The sequence below is a fragment of the Hyaloscypha bicolor genome (assembly GCF_002865645.1).
Source record: "Hyaloscypha bicolor E unplaced genomic scaffold K444scaffold_60, whole genome shotgun sequence".
Taxonomy (NCBI): domain Eukaryota; kingdom Fungi; phylum Ascomycota; class Leotiomycetes; order Helotiales; family Hyaloscyphaceae; genus Hyaloscypha; species Hyaloscypha bicolor.
In genome coordinates, this window is record NW_020194562.1 from 334,195 (window position 1) to 351,972 (window position 17,778).

General features: G+C 43.3%; 4 protein-coding genes across 4 annotated transcripts; 1 reads left to right on the forward strand and 3 right to left on the reverse strand.

The window, feature by feature from the left end:
* Window positions 1-604: 604 nt before the first annotated feature.
* On the reverse strand, window positions 605-1,906 carry K444DRAFT_642995 (SET domain-containing protein; the record flags this gene model as incomplete). Its single annotated transcript, XM_024884803.1, has 7 exons — window positions 605-675; window positions 715-774; window positions 853-934; window positions 1,034-1,118; window positions 1,152-1,176; window positions 1,351-1,643; window positions 1,695-1,906. 7 exons carry the CDS (start codon window positions 1,904-1,906, stop codon window positions 605-607), a joined length of 828 nt encoding a protein of 275 aa, XP_024737261.1.
* Window positions 1,907-5,992: 4,086 nt separating this feature from the next.
* On the forward strand, window positions 5,993-8,350 carry K444DRAFT_663184 (uncharacterized protein; the record flags this gene model as incomplete). The annotated part of the gene is made up of 2 exons (XM_024886801.1): window positions 5,993-6,193; window positions 6,257-8,350. The coding sequence occupies exons 1-2, from the start codon at window positions 6,041-6,043 to the stop codon at window positions 8,348-8,350; spliced, it is 2,247 nt and encodes a 748-aa protein (XP_024737262.1). The 5' UTR covers window positions 5,993-6,040.
* Window positions 8,351-8,627: 277 nt separating this feature from the next.
* Window positions 8,628-10,122, reverse strand: K444DRAFT_663185 (uncharacterized protein). The gene is made up of 2 exons (XM_024886802.1): window positions 8,900-10,122; window positions 8,628-8,819 (listed from the first exon to the last, which is right to left on the reverse strand). Exons 1-2 carry the CDS (start codon window positions 10,038-10,040, stop codon window positions 8,692-8,694), a joined length of 1,269 nt encoding a protein of 422 aa, XP_024737263.1. The 5' UTR covers window positions 10,041-10,122; the 3' UTR covers window positions 8,628-8,691.
* Window positions 10,123-13,743: 3,621 nt separating this feature from the next.
* On the reverse strand, window positions 13,744-15,555 carry K444DRAFT_642993 (uncharacterized protein; the record flags this gene model as incomplete). Its single annotated transcript, XM_024884801.1, has 8 exons — window positions 13,744-13,932; window positions 14,047-14,190; window positions 14,251-14,497; window positions 14,639-14,748; window positions 14,812-14,862; window positions 14,893-15,006; window positions 15,213-15,450; window positions 15,488-15,555. 8 exons carry the CDS (start codon window positions 15,553-15,555, stop codon window positions 13,744-13,746), a joined length of 1,161 nt encoding a protein of 386 aa, XP_024737264.1.
* Window positions 15,556-17,778: the final 2,223 nt, after the last annotated feature.

Below are 17,778 nucleotides of genomic sequence, written 5' to 3' on the forward strand. Positions count from 1 at the left end.
AGAATAATAAATAGTAGGCAAACTACCTGTAACTAGATAGATAACTAGTAGTTTTATAAAAGGGAAATAGTCTAGACCAAAGTTATAGATATTAGTAAATAAAGTTATACCGAATTCTCTTTAAGCTCTCTCCTAAGCAACTAAAAGCAAACTATTTTAGGAGTCCTTTATAGCTTAGAGAGGAAATCGAATATAGTTATTAAACTCGTCCTATTTGAGAACAAATAATCCTTATAAATCGGGATCCTTAAGGAGCTTATAATTAGCCTTGTGACTTTTCTCGTTCTAGCCAGCTACTTAGCAGGCCTTATTACACCTATATTAGTATTAAAGTTAATATAATACGAGGAAGATTTTCAATAGTAGTCTTACCCTATTATAATACCAGAAAGACAAGCACTTGCTATACCGTTACAGAGAGGCTACCTTCTTTCCGCACCCGTAATATATTCTCATACTATTAATCTCTATTAAGAACTATTAGACCTAGTCGTTTAATACTAGTAGCTTATCTAGTAATAGTAGAAAGATCTATACGACGTCCCGTTTAATTAGCGAATATAAACCAAGCTATAGATTAGTAATTTTAAAGTACCTTAATTGTCTAGGGATCCTTATAGCAAATACCGGGCTCACAGAACATAAATGCGTGGCGCTCTGTATAGAGAATAGTAACTGTATACCCCTTTTAAACCTGTCCTAGTACTAATTCACTGCCTCGGCTATTAGTATAGAAGTATAGCGAAATTATCGTACTATTAATATCCTTGATCTCTATCTATAGACGAAGTAGCAAAGCGAAATCCATAATCTTACTAAAGAAGTACTAATAGCATCGTGGTTAGTATGTACCTATATTGCTTCTCTCATAAAACTCCAGGTCGATATTATTCTCGTCTAGGAGATCAGTAAACCCGGGGAATGTCGTACGGCTCTACAGATTCGCCAGCTGTCCTAGGGCTTTTAGCTTCTCCCTTCTCCAAAGCCAGTCTTCGAAGTCGCTCAGTTCGAGTCCTTATAGGGCTTCATCTACTTTCGTCTTCCACTTCGTTAAGACTCCGAATAGCTCGTACTTCGAGGGGTCTTGTGCTAGAGCTCCGTATTTGATAGCTAGCGTGCTGTCACCGCCAGGGGTTATCTTCTAAACAGACGCCGCCCTCTCCGCGAAGATGCGTCCTCTTGCCAAGTCGCTATTAGCGATAACGAGCTAAGTGGCATTAATAAAGGCCTGCGTAAACCTAATGTCCTCTCGTCCTTGCTCGTTATAGAGACGTACCTGTTAATCAAAGTAGCAGAGGGTCCGGAGTAGGGATACCAAAATCCCCTCTGTACCGAGTTAGTCGATAATACCGTCTAAGCGGTAGATCTCCTCTAATCTCCTGTCGCTTTCCTGGCTCTGCTCTAGCGGTAAGGAGCAGAGATAGCACAAACATGTAAAGTCGAACTTTTCCTGAAGAGCCTTCTGCCGGGCTTTGCGGTTCTTAAGAGGGGCTAAGTAAGTTATCGTGATCTCTTTGCCTTTGTTAATGTCTCTCAGAGCATGCACTGTGTGTCGTTTGATCTTTTTATTCCAGTTCTTCTGTGTATTATTATCGCAAGCGTGGTTAATGCGACATGCTTCTAGGAAGATTGCCCCTTGATCTCTAATAGCTTCGGCAGGTAGGGAGTTTGTTCAAAAAATCCCGAGATACTACTTAGCAGCATTCCTGTATAGGTGGATATTGTATATGGATAGGAAGTCTCGCCGCTGGTTTTCGCTAAGGGCTTCAACTTGCTTACAGATGGATGTTCGAAGCCGCTCGCTGCCGACCGATTCACTGACTGTAACGACGGCCTCTTCAGAGAGAATTCGCGTGCCCTTAGAGATCTTTTCAATTGCGACGAGACCCTTTCCTTTCCCCGGCATATCCTGCAAGGCGTATATGGAATTGCCCGTTGTGCTCTGCAATTTTGCGTCTCCTGCTCCTTCCAAGTTTCTACTATTCTCATTTATAATAGAAATTGCCGCAGTAAACTCAGACGTAAGTTCTGCCTCGTCCTAGTTGTAGTCAATCGTGATCTTGCTAAATATAGCTTAAGGCAATAGGCCGAGCAATCCGAATACTTTATCGTGGGGGAGAGTACACTGTGCAGATCCTGCCAAGCGACATAAGTCGTCCACTGCCGTGCCCTTCAGCCCGTCGTCCTTATCAGACAAGACCCCCGACTTCTGCCACTGCCTAATGGATTTCAGTAGTTGCAGACAAGGTGAAATTCTAGTCACCGCGCGAGAATCTAAGATGCTACCATCGAAAATTTTGTTGCAAGAGATGTCCGCAAGCGTTAGAACTACTCGAAGGGGCACGCTTGAATAACCCCAGTCGAGCGTCGAACGGATCGGGCTCACAGCTAGTTCCTGAATTATCTACAGGCGAGTCCAGTACGAATTCCCACAGAGGTGAAAGAGTGCCACAGCGACAAGATCGCGAAAATGCGAGGGTCCAAATTCATCCTCGTCATCTGAATCCGCCCACCACTCGTTATCAAAATACAAGACATCCCCTGATAAGGATAAGCCCTCTAGCTCGTCATAGTCATGATCGGATTCCCATACCTTCACATCGATCCCCAAAGCTGCTTCCAATGTTTGCCTGCCGTGGGCCTCCAAAATTGTGTTGCAAAGCCGAAGGTTATCAAAGGAAGTCTCAACCCATGAGTCCAGGCCTGTACCACTCATTTCATCTTCTCCGAGCCATACCGTTACTGCTAGCGACTGGCTGAAGATATCTCTTATCCTTAGGACCTGAGCATTGCGCTCGTCGATGTCGTCCTAATTGATGCAGACTGCATCGCTCCAGAAGAGAAGAGTCTAAGTCACGGACCCCCCGGCAGATCCTCGGACCTTCTAGGACCCTTACTAAGCATGACCAAAAATAATTCTGAACTCTCGCCTCGCGAATTCCCTCCTCAGATACTCATCACCAACAGGGCCGGTCCCAGATATCCATAATCATAGCACACTGCTATTCCCTCCACATTATCAGGCTTCATATCATGATCTTCACCAAGACTATAATAGGACTAATTATAGAGAATGCCTCAATGCATCTGCATGCCAGGCACTGACAGGCTGTCCTCGGCTCAGGGTGTTGGAGCCGTTTTGGCACCCCTGTTCTAGTAATGTTCTGGTGATTTGTATTACCAGATTAGATAATCAGAGCAGCACGTGCACCGACCCGCCCCGGCCCCCCTTGGCTAAAGGTGGCCATGTCCCAAGGTGGCCATGGCCCTCTCTTATAGTCTTTCCATTCCATCCTCTATTTCTCATCACCCTCGCCTTAAATTATTTCTATGCTCTGCTACTGCGAAAAGGCGATTATGTACTCGCTTGTCACAAGCCCGCAGCTATTACTATTCCTTGTCTGTACTCTCTATAACCACGTTCAGGGAGGCCTCTCAAGGCTTGCGTGGTGGCGCTGGTTGAAGATTGCCTGAGCGAGCTCTTCTCGTTTTGGAGGAGTCACTTTGTGATGTGAGTCCCTCTTCGTCTTGCAACGCGATCCTTTATATTATTACACCTCAACTCTGTATAGAGGTGTATATCCTTGATTCTTGACGAATTTTTTTAAGAGATCTAGTGTTCTACTCTTCTTCTTATACAGCTTCATTTGGGTAGGTTGTCGACTAGTTGCTGAATCTTGGGGGCGCTTTGCTTTTTTCTTGACTATTGTCATAGCATCTGAATCGAGGCCGTATTCGTTGTAATCAGGATCACTATTAGAAGAATTGCCATTAGAGTATATCTCAATAAGAGCGGCGTCTACAACTGCTTATCGCAGACAGTTAATTTCTAAAATTTAGTCGTCTCAGCGTCAACTATAAGAGGAGAAGTAGATTGCTTATTGTAAGACTTATATATAGCTTCAATCGTTAGCTTATAACAGTTTTTATAATCCCTGGATTGCTCCATTTGATGCAAGTGTGAAAGGCAATCATCTCACTTCTGTTCGTCCTCTACGTATGTGATCAAATGGTGGCCTTTAGGTTCCCAATTGACACTGTCCAGTGCTGAATTTCACTTTTTTTGTTTGGTTTCAAGGTATGGTTTCCTCCCAAGGCTTGATTCATTTCATATAGACATGCTCTTGTAGAAGCTTAAAGCTCTCGCAGAAAACCGGGTTATTAAGATCAATCGTCTTAATAGCAGCCACTTCAGCTTGGCTATTGATTGAAGGCGTAATAGTTAGAGTAACCTTATGAGGATAGTTGACGCATTTGACCTGTGGATCGAACGGAGAAGGGGTACTTCCGAAGCCTTTGGACGCTTGGAAAGAGGGTTATTAAACGCAGTACCAGGAGATGTCTGAGCAGGAGTTGCTGGTGTATCCTTTCCAGAAGAAAAGTGAGTGGTCTCAATCATCACTTTTGCTTACTGCTTTCATCTGGTTCCCTGGAAAGAGGTGGTTGATTCGCAGAAAACGAGGCAAGAGTGTTGATGTTCAGTTTTGGCTGCCTCTTCGCTGGAAGCTCGCCTTCAATAGGCTTCATAGATATGCGGTTTGAACAATGTCCTGTGGGAATGTAGATCCTGATGTTTCAGCAGTTATAGGGTGTTTTGGTAGGTGGTGGTGGAGTAGTTTAGTGGAGAAGTCGATAATTATTGCTTGAGTTTTCCTCCTTACTGTAAAAGTGCGTATTTCGCTTGATACAACTCATTTGCGACACTGATTAAGCGATCTCGCTTTATTTGCGAATTTCGGTTATAAGGAGGACTGAGAACGGTCATAGTCTTGATATCTTGATAGGCTCAGAGAAGTGGCTATGTTGCAGGTAATAGGATCTGTAAAATTCTATATATATACAATATGGAAACTATTACCGATTCTCAAGGGAGTCAGAAGGGGATCCTCTGAGCGCGATCCAGTTGACTTACTAGTGTGCTCAGGACCTAGGTGTTACGAACACATGACAGCTGTAGCCTGAGGCTCGGTAGCAGAAGCGCTATACAGAGAACTACAGTGGAGATCACGAGATGCGGGTCACGTGATGGAGCCCTAGAATAGGGAGCCCTGGAAATGGAGCCCGGCTCCATCGTCAGGGGCTCCAGTCTTGGGGGCTCCAAGGAACAGAGGTTCTATATAAGCAGTTGTATTTCCTTAGTAGATAGAAGCTCTGTGCTTAACTCAAATAAAGTATCTCAACACTACTTTAGTAACTTACAGTCGACAACTCTTGATTAGTGACAGTACCCCTATCCGTACCTAGAATACCAACCCGACTATACCCTAAGCAACACCAGCTTTAGCGTTTGTTACACTAGGGCCTTGCTCAGGACCAAATACAGAAATGAACTTTGGTGAGCTCAATTGTTCTTCAAGATTATAGTGATTATAGTGGTAGTCTGCACCGAATCTTAACCTCTGTCGCTTTCAATATAATTAGTTAGCATCGCTGCTTTGCTCAGGCGCTACTCACCCTCGCCTCACCCTCTGCTCAGGCTGCTCAGTCACGTTTCTGCACTTCCTTCCAGTGATAAATTATAATTTACTGACTATTACCGCGGGAGCTATCAATTATATATGACTGTATTCCAAAAGTCCTTTTACAGTATCAGAAGGTACAGAGAGCGAAATGGTGAGGCTGTGAATTCTGAATCTAGGATAGGCTACAGTCAGGTGATCTTACGCACACCAGAGGCTGAATTGATGTTTTGAGGGAGGTATACCCAACAACTAAGAGGAATATTCAATGGTAAAATATACGGGAAAGTAGTTTGTATTGCTTGCTGTAATGGAATAGAACCATGGAACCTCTCCAGAGCTTACTGACAAGTGTGCTAGTGATACGTGTTCGTTTTGTGTCTCAGATAACAAACCTGATATCTAAGGCCATGAAAGAAAATAAACAGCCAATCATGTCTTGCCACATCCAGGCATGTTTAGGCAACCTCTTCACGCAAGACACACATACTGCTAGAGGAAACATTAATTTTCTGGGTTTGAACCATTGCTCCTATCTCTTTAACACCATTTATCCCCTTGGTAATTAAGACACCCTCAAAATGGATCCTCGATTCCGTATACTTCCTCGCCCTAAGGGTTTTAGCTCCTCTATATCGTTGTTGATTAGAGCAGAGAAAACACCAGATACATGTCAGAATATTCAGCCTGGTGTAGAACCCATTAACATTTTCCAATTCGTCAAATTCAAAGAGGTAAAATTCAAGTTGCACTAGAGAACTACGCCGTGGGTACAAATATGCTAACTCAGTGAAAAGCAACGAATCGTGAATTTCAACGACTATCTACACGACTTTCCCAATGTGCATGTTCTTGATTTATTTCAACAAATTTGCATCACAGCAGATGTCAAGCATTGTCAGAATGAAAAATGCCAAGCAATTCGACGAGAAATGATAAATGCTCCTGCATGTGAATGGAAGTGCTTCAGGGACTGGGCCCTTGTGACAATGTCTTGTCAGATGAATTCCAAAACTCAAGGGTTGGATCTTGAGAGTTGGAAATGGGCTGAGATAGCCCACAACCTGTCTATTGTGGCTACATTCACTCGACGCGACAAGATGCTTGCTGCGAATGTGGATTTGTTTCAAGTTCACGAACTGATAAATTGGATGGTGACAATCAATAGCCATCTTCACCCTTCTTTCGAACCTCACTCTCCTTTGCGAACACATATAACAAAGCAAAAAATCGTCGAAGCAACGCAGACTGCACAAAAAGTGGGAATTTGCCAGAATCGCCTCTGGAATTTGACAGTAGGGGGGGGTGAGAGAGAAGAAGTGGATTTACCCATTCTGATGGCGGTGGTGGAAAAGCACTCTACTCAGTTCATGAAGCACAGAGGATATGAAGATCACGGTATTTGCACTGCTGGAGTTTGTTGTTTCAACAACATTGACAACACCCGTGTCAAACAGCTTCACAAATGCTCTACGAAAGACTGTGAGGAATTATTACACTTCCCGCTCTCAGAACTCGAGAGACCATACGAACGTTTTACATGGTGGATTGACGATATTGAGAATACTAAGAATATCCCATACATTGCCACAGAGAAAAGTCAGGGACAATATATGGCAATCTCCCATGTGTGGTCGGATGGCACAGGTGGAGGGATTCAAGGGGAAGGCCTTGTCAACCGATGCCTATTCAAGTATTTCCAAGGAATTGCTAAAGAGTTGAGATGTACGGCAATTTGGTGGGATACAATTTGCATTCCAGTTGAACGAGCAACTCGGCAAAATGCTATTAGTCGGATGCATGAGAACTTCGAAGAAGCTGCCCACACCATCATACACGACCAATATCTCGTACAGTTTCCCTGGACAGATGACAGTAGACCGTGCCTAGCTCTGTTACTCTCTCCCTGGTTCACACGTGCCTGGACAGCTCTCGAGCTAATGATGTCCAGAAAAGGAAAAGTCTCGGTGGTTTATAGACATCCCAATGATCCCGGCCGGTACATAATTAAAAACCTCGACAAGGATATCCTCGCTCTTCACCCCGCTTATTCTTCTCGCAGCCATTGGATAGCATCCACTCTAGTCAGCCAGCTACGTGGACAGCGAATTGACTGCATTGGAGACATTCTTAAAATCCTTAAAACAAGAAGTACGTCGTGGCCACGGGATCTTATGGTGGTTGCCGGCCTCCTTGCCGGCCACAATCCAAAAGTTAACACACCTGGATTCATTGCCCAAATCACACGCGACATCGTACTAGGGCTTGTCGAAATCGAAGAATCCTTTCTTTATCATGGCCACACAACCATGACAGAGAAGATGGGATTCTCCTGGTGTCCTTTTAGCTTGTTAGATGGGGATATCTTAACCAATACAGACCGGCCAGAAAGAGTGTATGTTGATGAAGATGGAGCGGTATCTGGAAATTGGGATTATCGTATATTGGATAAAGAAGATGCAGTGAATGTGCGACCCTATAGCTTCCACATATCGGTTGACTGGAAAATCCGCGTCGCGTTGGAACAGTGGGAGAGCTGTCTATTGTTGCGAAATACTCATAACCGCAAGGGGTTGGCCCTTTTAGTTGTACCCCTGGACGTCGCAAAATGCGAAATCGGCGGCATTGAATATGTCGTTTTAGATTGCCAGTATATAGGGACTGTGTATACAACAAACCTCCGCTGGGGCGATTCCTACTCGGCCTCAGTCAGGCTGGGAAAGCTTTCCAAGCATCCGACTCTGAGTGCAGAAGAAATTACCAATAGGTACTACGATACTAAAGGCTGTCGCATTTACGGTCGCCCTTGGGAAGATCAACTGCACTCCATTAAACAAGCGCGCAAACAATATTCAGACAGAGTCGCGACAAGTAACCATCATAGTTTCTAAGAAAAAGAACAATTTTAGTAACCGCATTGATTACCTTATCAAAGCTTAGCATAACTTAATGCCAAATGTAGCTAACTCTTATTAACAGTTTCAAGAAGATCTGAGTGGCTCTGTACGTCTCCGCATGAATGAGCATTGCAAAAAGGATGGTCGACCTGAGCGTACCAATTACTATCGAGCCTCAGGCCTAGCTGTCATGTGTTCATAACAAACACGGAATACTATGGACTTATTACCTCAGGTCGAAGTTCTTCAAATTTCATTTGATTGGATAGCGAGGGAGTAGGACTGCGTGATAATCGAAGACTAATTGCCGAAATTTTTAACAGTGATTCTTCCGGTTATACATTTGACTTCTGCCTCTTTGATTGATCTGATAAAACTCGTTCAATCTTCTTTCCCATTTCAAGCCCCTCTAAAACGTATTTCCACCAATATGTTTCCTTCATTTTCTCATCTTCCAGTGTCCCTGCTCATCCTCATGTCAGCAATATGTTTCAGAAACAGGATGTGAGTTTGGAATACAAAGAGATGTGGTCTGCAACCTACCAGTAGCTATCAATTTCAGTAGCGTTGACTGCCACGCTAACCGATCTTTAGAGTCTGTAAGTATCGGATTTATCCAATTCGTACAGTCCTCTTTGGTGTCAGGATTGAGGTAGACTATCGTACTGAGCATTGATCTCCTTGAGCTAAATTCCGTCTGGATGCGCTTCACGCCAATATTGCAGTTCAAGTGAAGCCAGTCTTGAACACTGTCTTCTGGTCGATACCCATACGTGCTAGCCCAAGCACAGAATACAATCCAGAATGTGATTACAAATGCATTCCAATTCTGCATCGCGCATGATCCAATTGCTAGGACCCATTGGCCAGCAATTAACAATTGCAGTAACACCTTCAAGAGTTTCGGGGCGGGAGTGGTACAAGTCCGGTACAGCGGCTTGTTGAGTAGAGAGTTGAGCAGGTTGCTACATCCGTAAAATGCCCACCATTCTGAGCCATTTAAGTTTTTGGTGGCGACCACGAGACGTTTGAATCCCGAGACCCTCTCATTCAATAGTGGGCGCGATTTGCCGCCTCTTATCAGGTACACAAGCAGCCCCGTCATTGGCATAAGGATTAAATACGCCGCTCCGATATACAACTTTGCCAGCAGACAAATAGTCGTCACTCCGAGCCAACATAACCACCCGCCTAATGATATGGATTTATACCTGAGCGAATGTGTCTTCGAGATCCAAGGAAATGCACTCTGGCCAGCCACAGACTCGAGCCGCGTAATGTTAAAAACCTCTAGTCTCTGCCTCCTCGCCTCTACGTCCTTCATATTAACGCTAGAATTTGGTACCTTAGTGTCAACTCTGTGCGTTGACAAGCCCAGTCTCACTGTGGCTGGCGAGCTACTAGGATAGCAGTCTCCATGTCTCCCATCAATACAGTGTAAGGTTTGGCTGTATCCAGCTTCATCGAGACAGCATGTATAGCTTGTGTGTTCATCTAGAAGAAGCAGCCGGGCTCCAGCAGGTGTTATGGGCCAGTTCCATAGAGAGACCGAACCGCTGAGCTCGAAAACGTGTAGCTTTGTGGGGATGTCGATGAACTCGATAAGTGCTGTGAGAGGAAGTATTCCAGCCAGCTGCTGCAGCCAGATGGAAAGAGCAGGAGTGATTATCGGTGTGGAAATCATTATGATTGAATAAGGTTACGTTATGTGATAAGCTAACAATATGAACATGCTGGCCCGTCGTTGTCTTTGGATGACGACCAGCCGCTCATTTTTTCAGACGTGAGACTCCACGGTTCTTGGCCCCCGATAAAGTTTTTTAATGTGTGTTGGTATTACTGCACAGCCACGAAATTAGGCATCAATGCAGTCGGCGAGCGCTAGTTCCGATAGGTTTGAGCAAGCATACTTCTGGGTCTCGATACCTGTTTAAATTATTCTTGTATTGATATCATTAGAACTGTATAGATTCCAGAAATAGAGCCGGTAACTAGCCTGCTTTTTACTGGAGAGGGCATTGTCAAAATAGTTTAAAAAGGGAGTTAAGCTTAAATGCGAGACGAATTCAAGAGTCGTGCACAAATACGCTGCAACTTTCAGACACCCCACCTAGGAATACATAAACATTTTTACATACGCTAATCCTGATCTTTGCGAAACTGTTTCGCCGTACTTTTTTACTGTGGTTTTTCTACTTAAGCGGCAGCAGAGTAACTTCTCGATACTCGTTCCTCATATTGAGAAGCCTAAATGTAGTTTTTAAGTAAATTCTATTATAGATACTACAGTATTAGGGTGCCAAATCTTGCTCCTCGTTTAGCGTTTAGATAGAAGAGGTACTATTTATAGAAGGGGCAGGTTTTGAGTCACATACACTTATAATCGGAACACCTTGGTTCGTAAGATTGGGCCTCAGATTGATCCCTTTTATATTATTTTATTTTAGGTTACAACAGGGTCGCGTACGTGTCTCATTCAAAATACTACAGACCAGTGTACTCTCAATTGTAGTACTACAATTTGGACTACTCTAATCTTTAATATGCAGATCTCGCCTGCTAGAGATCAGAGCACGTTTATGTTTCACTCTGGAGAACAGGGTGCTAACCTCCTTCTAGATAATTTAAATGCGTTCTCAAAATGACATAGGTGTTAGAGCTAGGGCGCACATTGGGCACCCAATGGGTCATCGGCAGGCCGTGCACCTCTCAACGCTACGAAGCGAATAACCTAGCCTTACCGCAAAATTGTATAGAATATTTTCCGATATTTAAACGGAAACACGTCCTATCAAATTAGAAAAGAAAGTTAAAACATTATTGGCGATCGGACAAGCCAGAAGCGACCCCTTCCGCACCCTAACACAACTCTTTAGAACGAGAGGATAAAGGCTCTTAGGATAGACTAAAAACGAAATACTGTATCAAAGTGCTTGTGAAAGCCGCTGTTTTACGAGCGAGAAGTACCATGATCTCAGACAACTCAGCAATCGAACATTTAGTACGGCTGAGGCTAGGGACGTAATATGCCTTCAAACAATCCTAGGTCCACATAACGGCAGGTTTGGACTAATGAGCATGACAAGCGTGGATGGGTTTATACAGAATGGATAGATTGGAGGAGGGAGAGTACGAGGGTTAGATTCTACAATTCTGTGATCCATATAAGTGCTCAGGTTTTGCACTTCCTTGGCAATATACTGGCTATAGTAAGTTCATAAAGCCTGGACGCAAACACTTAATGTCAAAAATGGTTTAAAATGATTATGATTAGGGAGCGTGTGGTCGAGTGAACAAGTCATCCTACTAGGATGCTTCCCTCTATCCTTATCATAATGTATAACGGATTTAATTCACACAGTCTACAATACTCTTACTATTAGTAACTAACATTACTATCCAAGCCCGCAATTTAACAGAGATGTGCTGTCATCGATAGCATGAAGGCGTGTCTCCAGCCAAAATGCATTGTTAGCCTGTGTAATGAGCCACAGACAGAATTGGGTTCAGTGTAGGGAACTCATATTGGCTCCGGCAGTGACCCTTGATTAGTATAACAGGGAAGTAAGAACGGATACCATCACAACATCTTGATAGGTTCGAAGAAGTGGGTTGAAGCTGAATTGCTGTTTATGTGATATTTCGCTTGGGGTTCTAATTCGGTTCTTGGGGAAATCCGCGTACGTATACTTTGCCAACTTCTCTAGGAAACTGCAACCGGGTCACAATGGAGCCAAAAATGGGCTACTAGGCTGCTAAAACGGATCTGCTACCTATAGTGCTCAGGCAGGACTCAGGAACACTCGCCCTCGGCTCAGTTTAGAGCAGCAAACTGCTCAGGTCCAAAAACGGAAATAGAATTTGATGAGGTCACTTGTCGTATGAGATTATAATAGTAGTCTTAAATAATGATAAAAATCTTTTTCTTTTTAGCGTGGTTAGTTAGCGGCCGCGCTCTACGGTCGATGGGGTTTAAGATTAATTAATAGAATAGAAATATTTGGGAGTAGTTTTATTCTATGTTTAGAGAAAGAAAGGCGAAATGTAAAATTTGTCTATTTTAGGGTAAAGATATATGGATCGAGACCAAAAGATTGGCAAAGCGTCGCGAAGGTAGATAAAAAGCAGTTTATTAATCCGACTTGAAAAATGAAACCCCTCAGAAAATGGAGGCCCAAACCTCAAGTTTCTGAGATGTTTCTTTCGGAGTCGATAGACATTGATGCAAATGGCATCGATCCAGACCTTGTCCACGAGGGAAGACCGAAGGCAGTCTAAAGCAGCAGCCAGGTTCTCCCCAACGGTAACGGGCATCCCGTTGATAGTAATTGTCTTCGTATCTTCTGGGCTTCTCCACATATAACTGATTGCTGTATAGTCGCCCCATGTAAACCTAGCAATAGTGCGGAACACGTCTGAGAATATTGACCCTAGTTCAAAGTCAAACTGCTCGCACCAGGCATCGTTAACCTGGCTCCTGCTCCATTGCGCAAGGTGTGCGCTACGAAATGTTGTATATTCTGGCTTGAAGTCGTCCAAAGATACGTGCTCAAGTATAAGGCGCAAGGGATCGAGACGTAGACCTAGAATGCGATCTAGGCGACTACTCAAGTCATCGGGTGTCGAGGGAGGCTCGAAGGACAAAACTCGAATCTCGTTGCGGGAAGCGTCGAGAGGCTTGTACTGAACGTATTGCGAGGGAGAGCCCGAGGCTGGATCCATATCTATTCGTTGATATCGATAAGGGTTTGGAGTAACCTAATAGAAGTAAACATTTCAAATACCATGGAAATAAATTGGAGAGGTTGGGATGATCAAAGACCACGTCGATTCATGGCGTGCCTGCTGTGCGATACCACCGACCCGAGGATTGGCTATACCCATACATTAATACCCAATAGGATATACGGAGGTACTATATCCCATTAATACTAAACGACGAATAGAGTTAGTCGGTTCGGTAGGGCCATTTGCGAAGTCTTTTCGGATGGATAACCAGTAGTTTTGGAGTCCTTCGCCGCGGAACCAGCAGTAAAGATATCGGTTGCACCTTCTCTGGCAGGCGTTATCTGGACATCTACTCCCATTAGTCAATAACGAGCCTTATTATTATTCCTCGTTACTGCCCTGACCATTTGCGGAGAAATACAGAGCAGATAAGAATAGTACGGTTAGATATCTGCTATTTTCTTGCTTATAATAGAATATGAATTCGTACCAAACTATAACCTCGCACTAACCGGAAACAGCAGTACTTATTAGAAGCAAAGCTGAGAAGCACAGTTTCATTATTGAGGCCTAATAGTCGTAAGGGGTCTCTTAAATCCCTTTGCCAGTCAAACTCCGTCCCATATAAATGAGATATAAACGATTCCCTTTCGAGCAGTTTACAACTGAAATTTAAGCTCATTTGAGTTCTGTAAGTAACTTAATCGGAGTTCAGTAGTCGTAGGAATATCTTCAATATTAATAGTATAGTACCCTTTATATAATATAATTATGTCCTTTACCTGAGCAATTAATAAATGACCTGAAAACACCTGGAGAAAATCTAAGGTTAGAGACAGCTTATTAAGCTATAAATGCAGCAATGGCATTACTAGTATAATCAGTTAGCTATAGGGAAGTTAGTTATATTCAATCGTAATTAGAGATATATGACCTGTAAGTGCGGCCTCGCCCAGAGCTACCTTCGTCTCTATATCGCTATTGCCAGCGTACGGTGGCTCCAGGGGTGTTCTCGGCGGAGTTAACGGTATCTCAGTATATAGTAAGGCACTCAGATCTCCCTCTTGGACAAAAGGGGGTCGTAGCTGGACTATAGACGTCGAAGCCTAGACTAATAGATTCCTAGAAAGGGACGATAAAGACCAGTACGCAAGTGGTAGCAGGACACTCTCATTTGGAAAGTGATATTGCTTCTTTGATTTCGAAGCCCTTCGGACCTTGTCGTCTAGGGTTGCTTTTAACCGAGTTGTAATGCGACTCAGCTCTCCGTAACGCTCTACCGGAATATCTAACCAGTCTGGGAGGGTCCATTTATTATAGAGCCTGCCGTATATTCGAGGGATATAGAAGCCGCCATAGAGGAAGAAGAAGAGATTATACAGGTAGTAAGTACTCTTACTAGAACAAATGAATCTCGGTTACTAATAGCATAGATAAAACTCATAAAAGAAGAGGAGCTATATCTTAGTATAAACCTTCCAGGGTAATTTCTGGAGAGAGGCGGGTATCTGAATCTGGAAGGGCTCTACCTAAACGTTTTGAAATACGCGGCACGTCCTATTCCTTGTAGTATAAACAAGCTCGAAGGTAGCAGAGTAATAGCGGGCCAGCTTGCCAATTGCTTCTGGCAAGTATTGCTTCAAGGTTAGTTCTAGCATCGAGCTCTAAAGAGCTATGCCGAGAGTAACCAGGGGGAATTCGTGGGCCTGTTTAATGATCTCTCTAACCATCTCGTATGCTTTGCCTATCTCCGCATAGAGATCCGATATGCTTTCTAGCTTTGTAAAGAGGGCATACAGAGCTCGTACTCTATCTCTGCCAGCCTCCAAACTGCTCTTTATTAACCCTAACCTGGCCTTGACGGACTTGTTATTAATCGCCTCATATAGTTGAGTAATAAGGGCTAGTCTTCCAGTAGTCTTCTAGGTCTTTCTATACCGTAATTATAGTCGTAACAGGATCCGGTATAAGTCTAGGACAATAACCTGTCGAAAAAGAGTCTCGATATCCTCGGCTTTCGAATTCTCTAAAAAGCAAATCAGTTATATTTCGGAACTTGGTCAGGGGATCGACCTTGCCGCACAGCTTGCTCCAAGATTTTCGCAAGCGTTATAAACTCTTATATAACCGCAGAGAGGTCCCTAGTATTTAATACTATCCGAATCGTGATTCCTTCGCTATTATAGTATTCTTTAATGCAGACAGCCATGACTTTTAGGCTTTCATCCGTCGTGGCTAATAGAAATGCAAGGTTGCTCGCAATCTCCTTCTCTCGCAAGATGCTCAGGCGGCGCGTTTGGTCTCCCTTAGGAACGGCAAGATTCTCGCATGGCCCCTCTGGGAGCTCATCTAGCTTCCGGAGACGGCTGATCGTTTACTATAGTTACAGGCGGGTAATCGCACCTCCCCACATCGTTGCTTCCATAATCCTCTCTTCTCAGTGACCTGCCTCGATGGCCACGCCAGGACATGGTCAGGTCATAGTAGGTATAATGCAGGCTATTGCGAAAAGGCAGGGCAGTTGGAGAGAGGCACTAGGAGGGGCGAGGTGGTCGCAAAGCGTGGTTGAGGAGAGGGGGATAGAGCCATAGGCGGGTGATTTATAGCAGAGGCGTGCTAGGTACTGCTCGAATCTCAGTAAACTATATCAAAGATGATATCAAGGCTCGGAAGAGGCTGCGGTATTACCTGATAGATGTATTGCAAGCTTTTGTATCAAAAGCCCATTCGTCTGCCTCTGGGAGTAGCACAACCCGTTCATGAGTCTCCTGAAAGCAGGTCTGTGAGCACGGAACGAAAGAACGGCGAGCGTGCACAAAGCTGTTGCTCGTCAAGATGAAAGGGATGCTTATCATCCCCTACTAGAACGGTGACTGGCGTATTGCGGTCGGGGTCTGGTTATTTGTGCTGGAAGGTAATGGAAGAGTTAAAAACTAGTGCTTACTTATACACTGGGTACGCATACTTCTAAGTACGGATTGGAGCGCATGGCCCCCAAACACTGACTGGCGCTACTGTGCAAATAGCCTTGTCCCAACAATGCCGTAGAATCACGTGCAGTCTCTGCCTCCAATGCAATTATCACCCGCGAAGCCAGTAGCGCATCGCAGCTATTGAATTGTGACCCACGAGGTTACGGCACCGAACAGGCGCGAATTTCTGTTTGCAAACAGGCAGCCGTTTCTGGATGAGGCTGAGATGCCTGCCCATGGGAAGACGTTAGATGCCGTTTGTGGAGGGTTCGGAGCAGCCCGAAGAGGACTTCAGGGCAAACAAACAGTGCAGAATTGGAGGCGCCTCAATTGAATTACAAAAATGGCTCGCGCGATTTCAGGCTAACTCTAATACCTTACTAAGATGAAAATTTGCCAGTTATACTGAGGCCCACAGCTAGCTAGCGGACAAATCCGAGAAGCGAAAAGTGATTTTCTGATTTTCTGATTTTCTGATTTTCGCACTGGCGCCCCGCACACCCCCCCCCCCCCCCCCCTCCTCCCCAAGGTAGAATTCCTAATTAGGGGTATAGCACCCACACGTGACTTTCGGCTTGGATAATATAATAATAGTAAGGCTGCTTGCTTGTCTAATTAACGAAGTGAGAGCCCATACTACCGCGTGAAATCGTGCCAAAATTAGGCCGGGTAGTATAATATAAAATTGAGTATTTATTACAAATTACTGTGGTCAGGTGACTATAGGCTATAAGCCTTTCTAGGATGACGCTATTAACAGGGTCTAATAACTTCCTTAATGTTCCCGAGGTTAGAAATGAGAAAATTAAACTATTAAAATAACTGAGAAGCCGGCTAATTACTTTTTTTTGGTAATTAATTAATAAAATCACGTGGGGGTAACGTTACTCGAGTTTTTTAGTACTTATATTACTAGAAAGTATATTGCAATAGTAAAGCATACCCTGAATTTAACCCCTATTAAAATAACTTAGTGGATTTTATTAAAATAATACTATGACTTTTAATAAATCTATTACCATATTACGAAGCTATTACTAAATGGGCTCGTACGAATATTAATTAAGAAGAAATTACGAATAGATTAAAAGATTTATATGAAATCTCAGTTAATCCGTATATAGTCTAATAGTAACTATAAGAATAGAATATCTAAATATATACTCAAATAGCAGATATGCCTTTTCTTTATATATAGATTATAATCCTGTATTATCTGGGAGATATAAATAAGGAAATACTTAAGGATTTTGAGGATTACGGTTATATAGCTTTAATTACTAGAGTTATTCGTATATATAAGAAGCTTGGTCTTATTCGCTATATAACTATAATAAATAGGTAAGCGGCAGACGAGTAACTATTTATAATACTATAGAGTAAGCTAAATAATAGGCGGGTTATAGGTTATAAATAGCGGTATTTATATATATACTTCTATTAATAAGGTTTACTAGTAACCCGGTTAGTCTTTTTATACTTTACTATTTTGCCCTAGCTTAGAAGGTTAGGGCCTTGTTTACTAACGTATTTTGTTATCTATAGGGAGAGCTTATATATAATATTATAACTCCTGGATCCCGAGGTAATTATACTACGAATATAACGGATATAGTTTAAGAAGAAAGAATATATTATATCTGGGCCGGACTGGATTTGGTTAATTAATAGATATAATAAGCTATTACTATTTAGGATTAAAATATATACTTATATTAATAC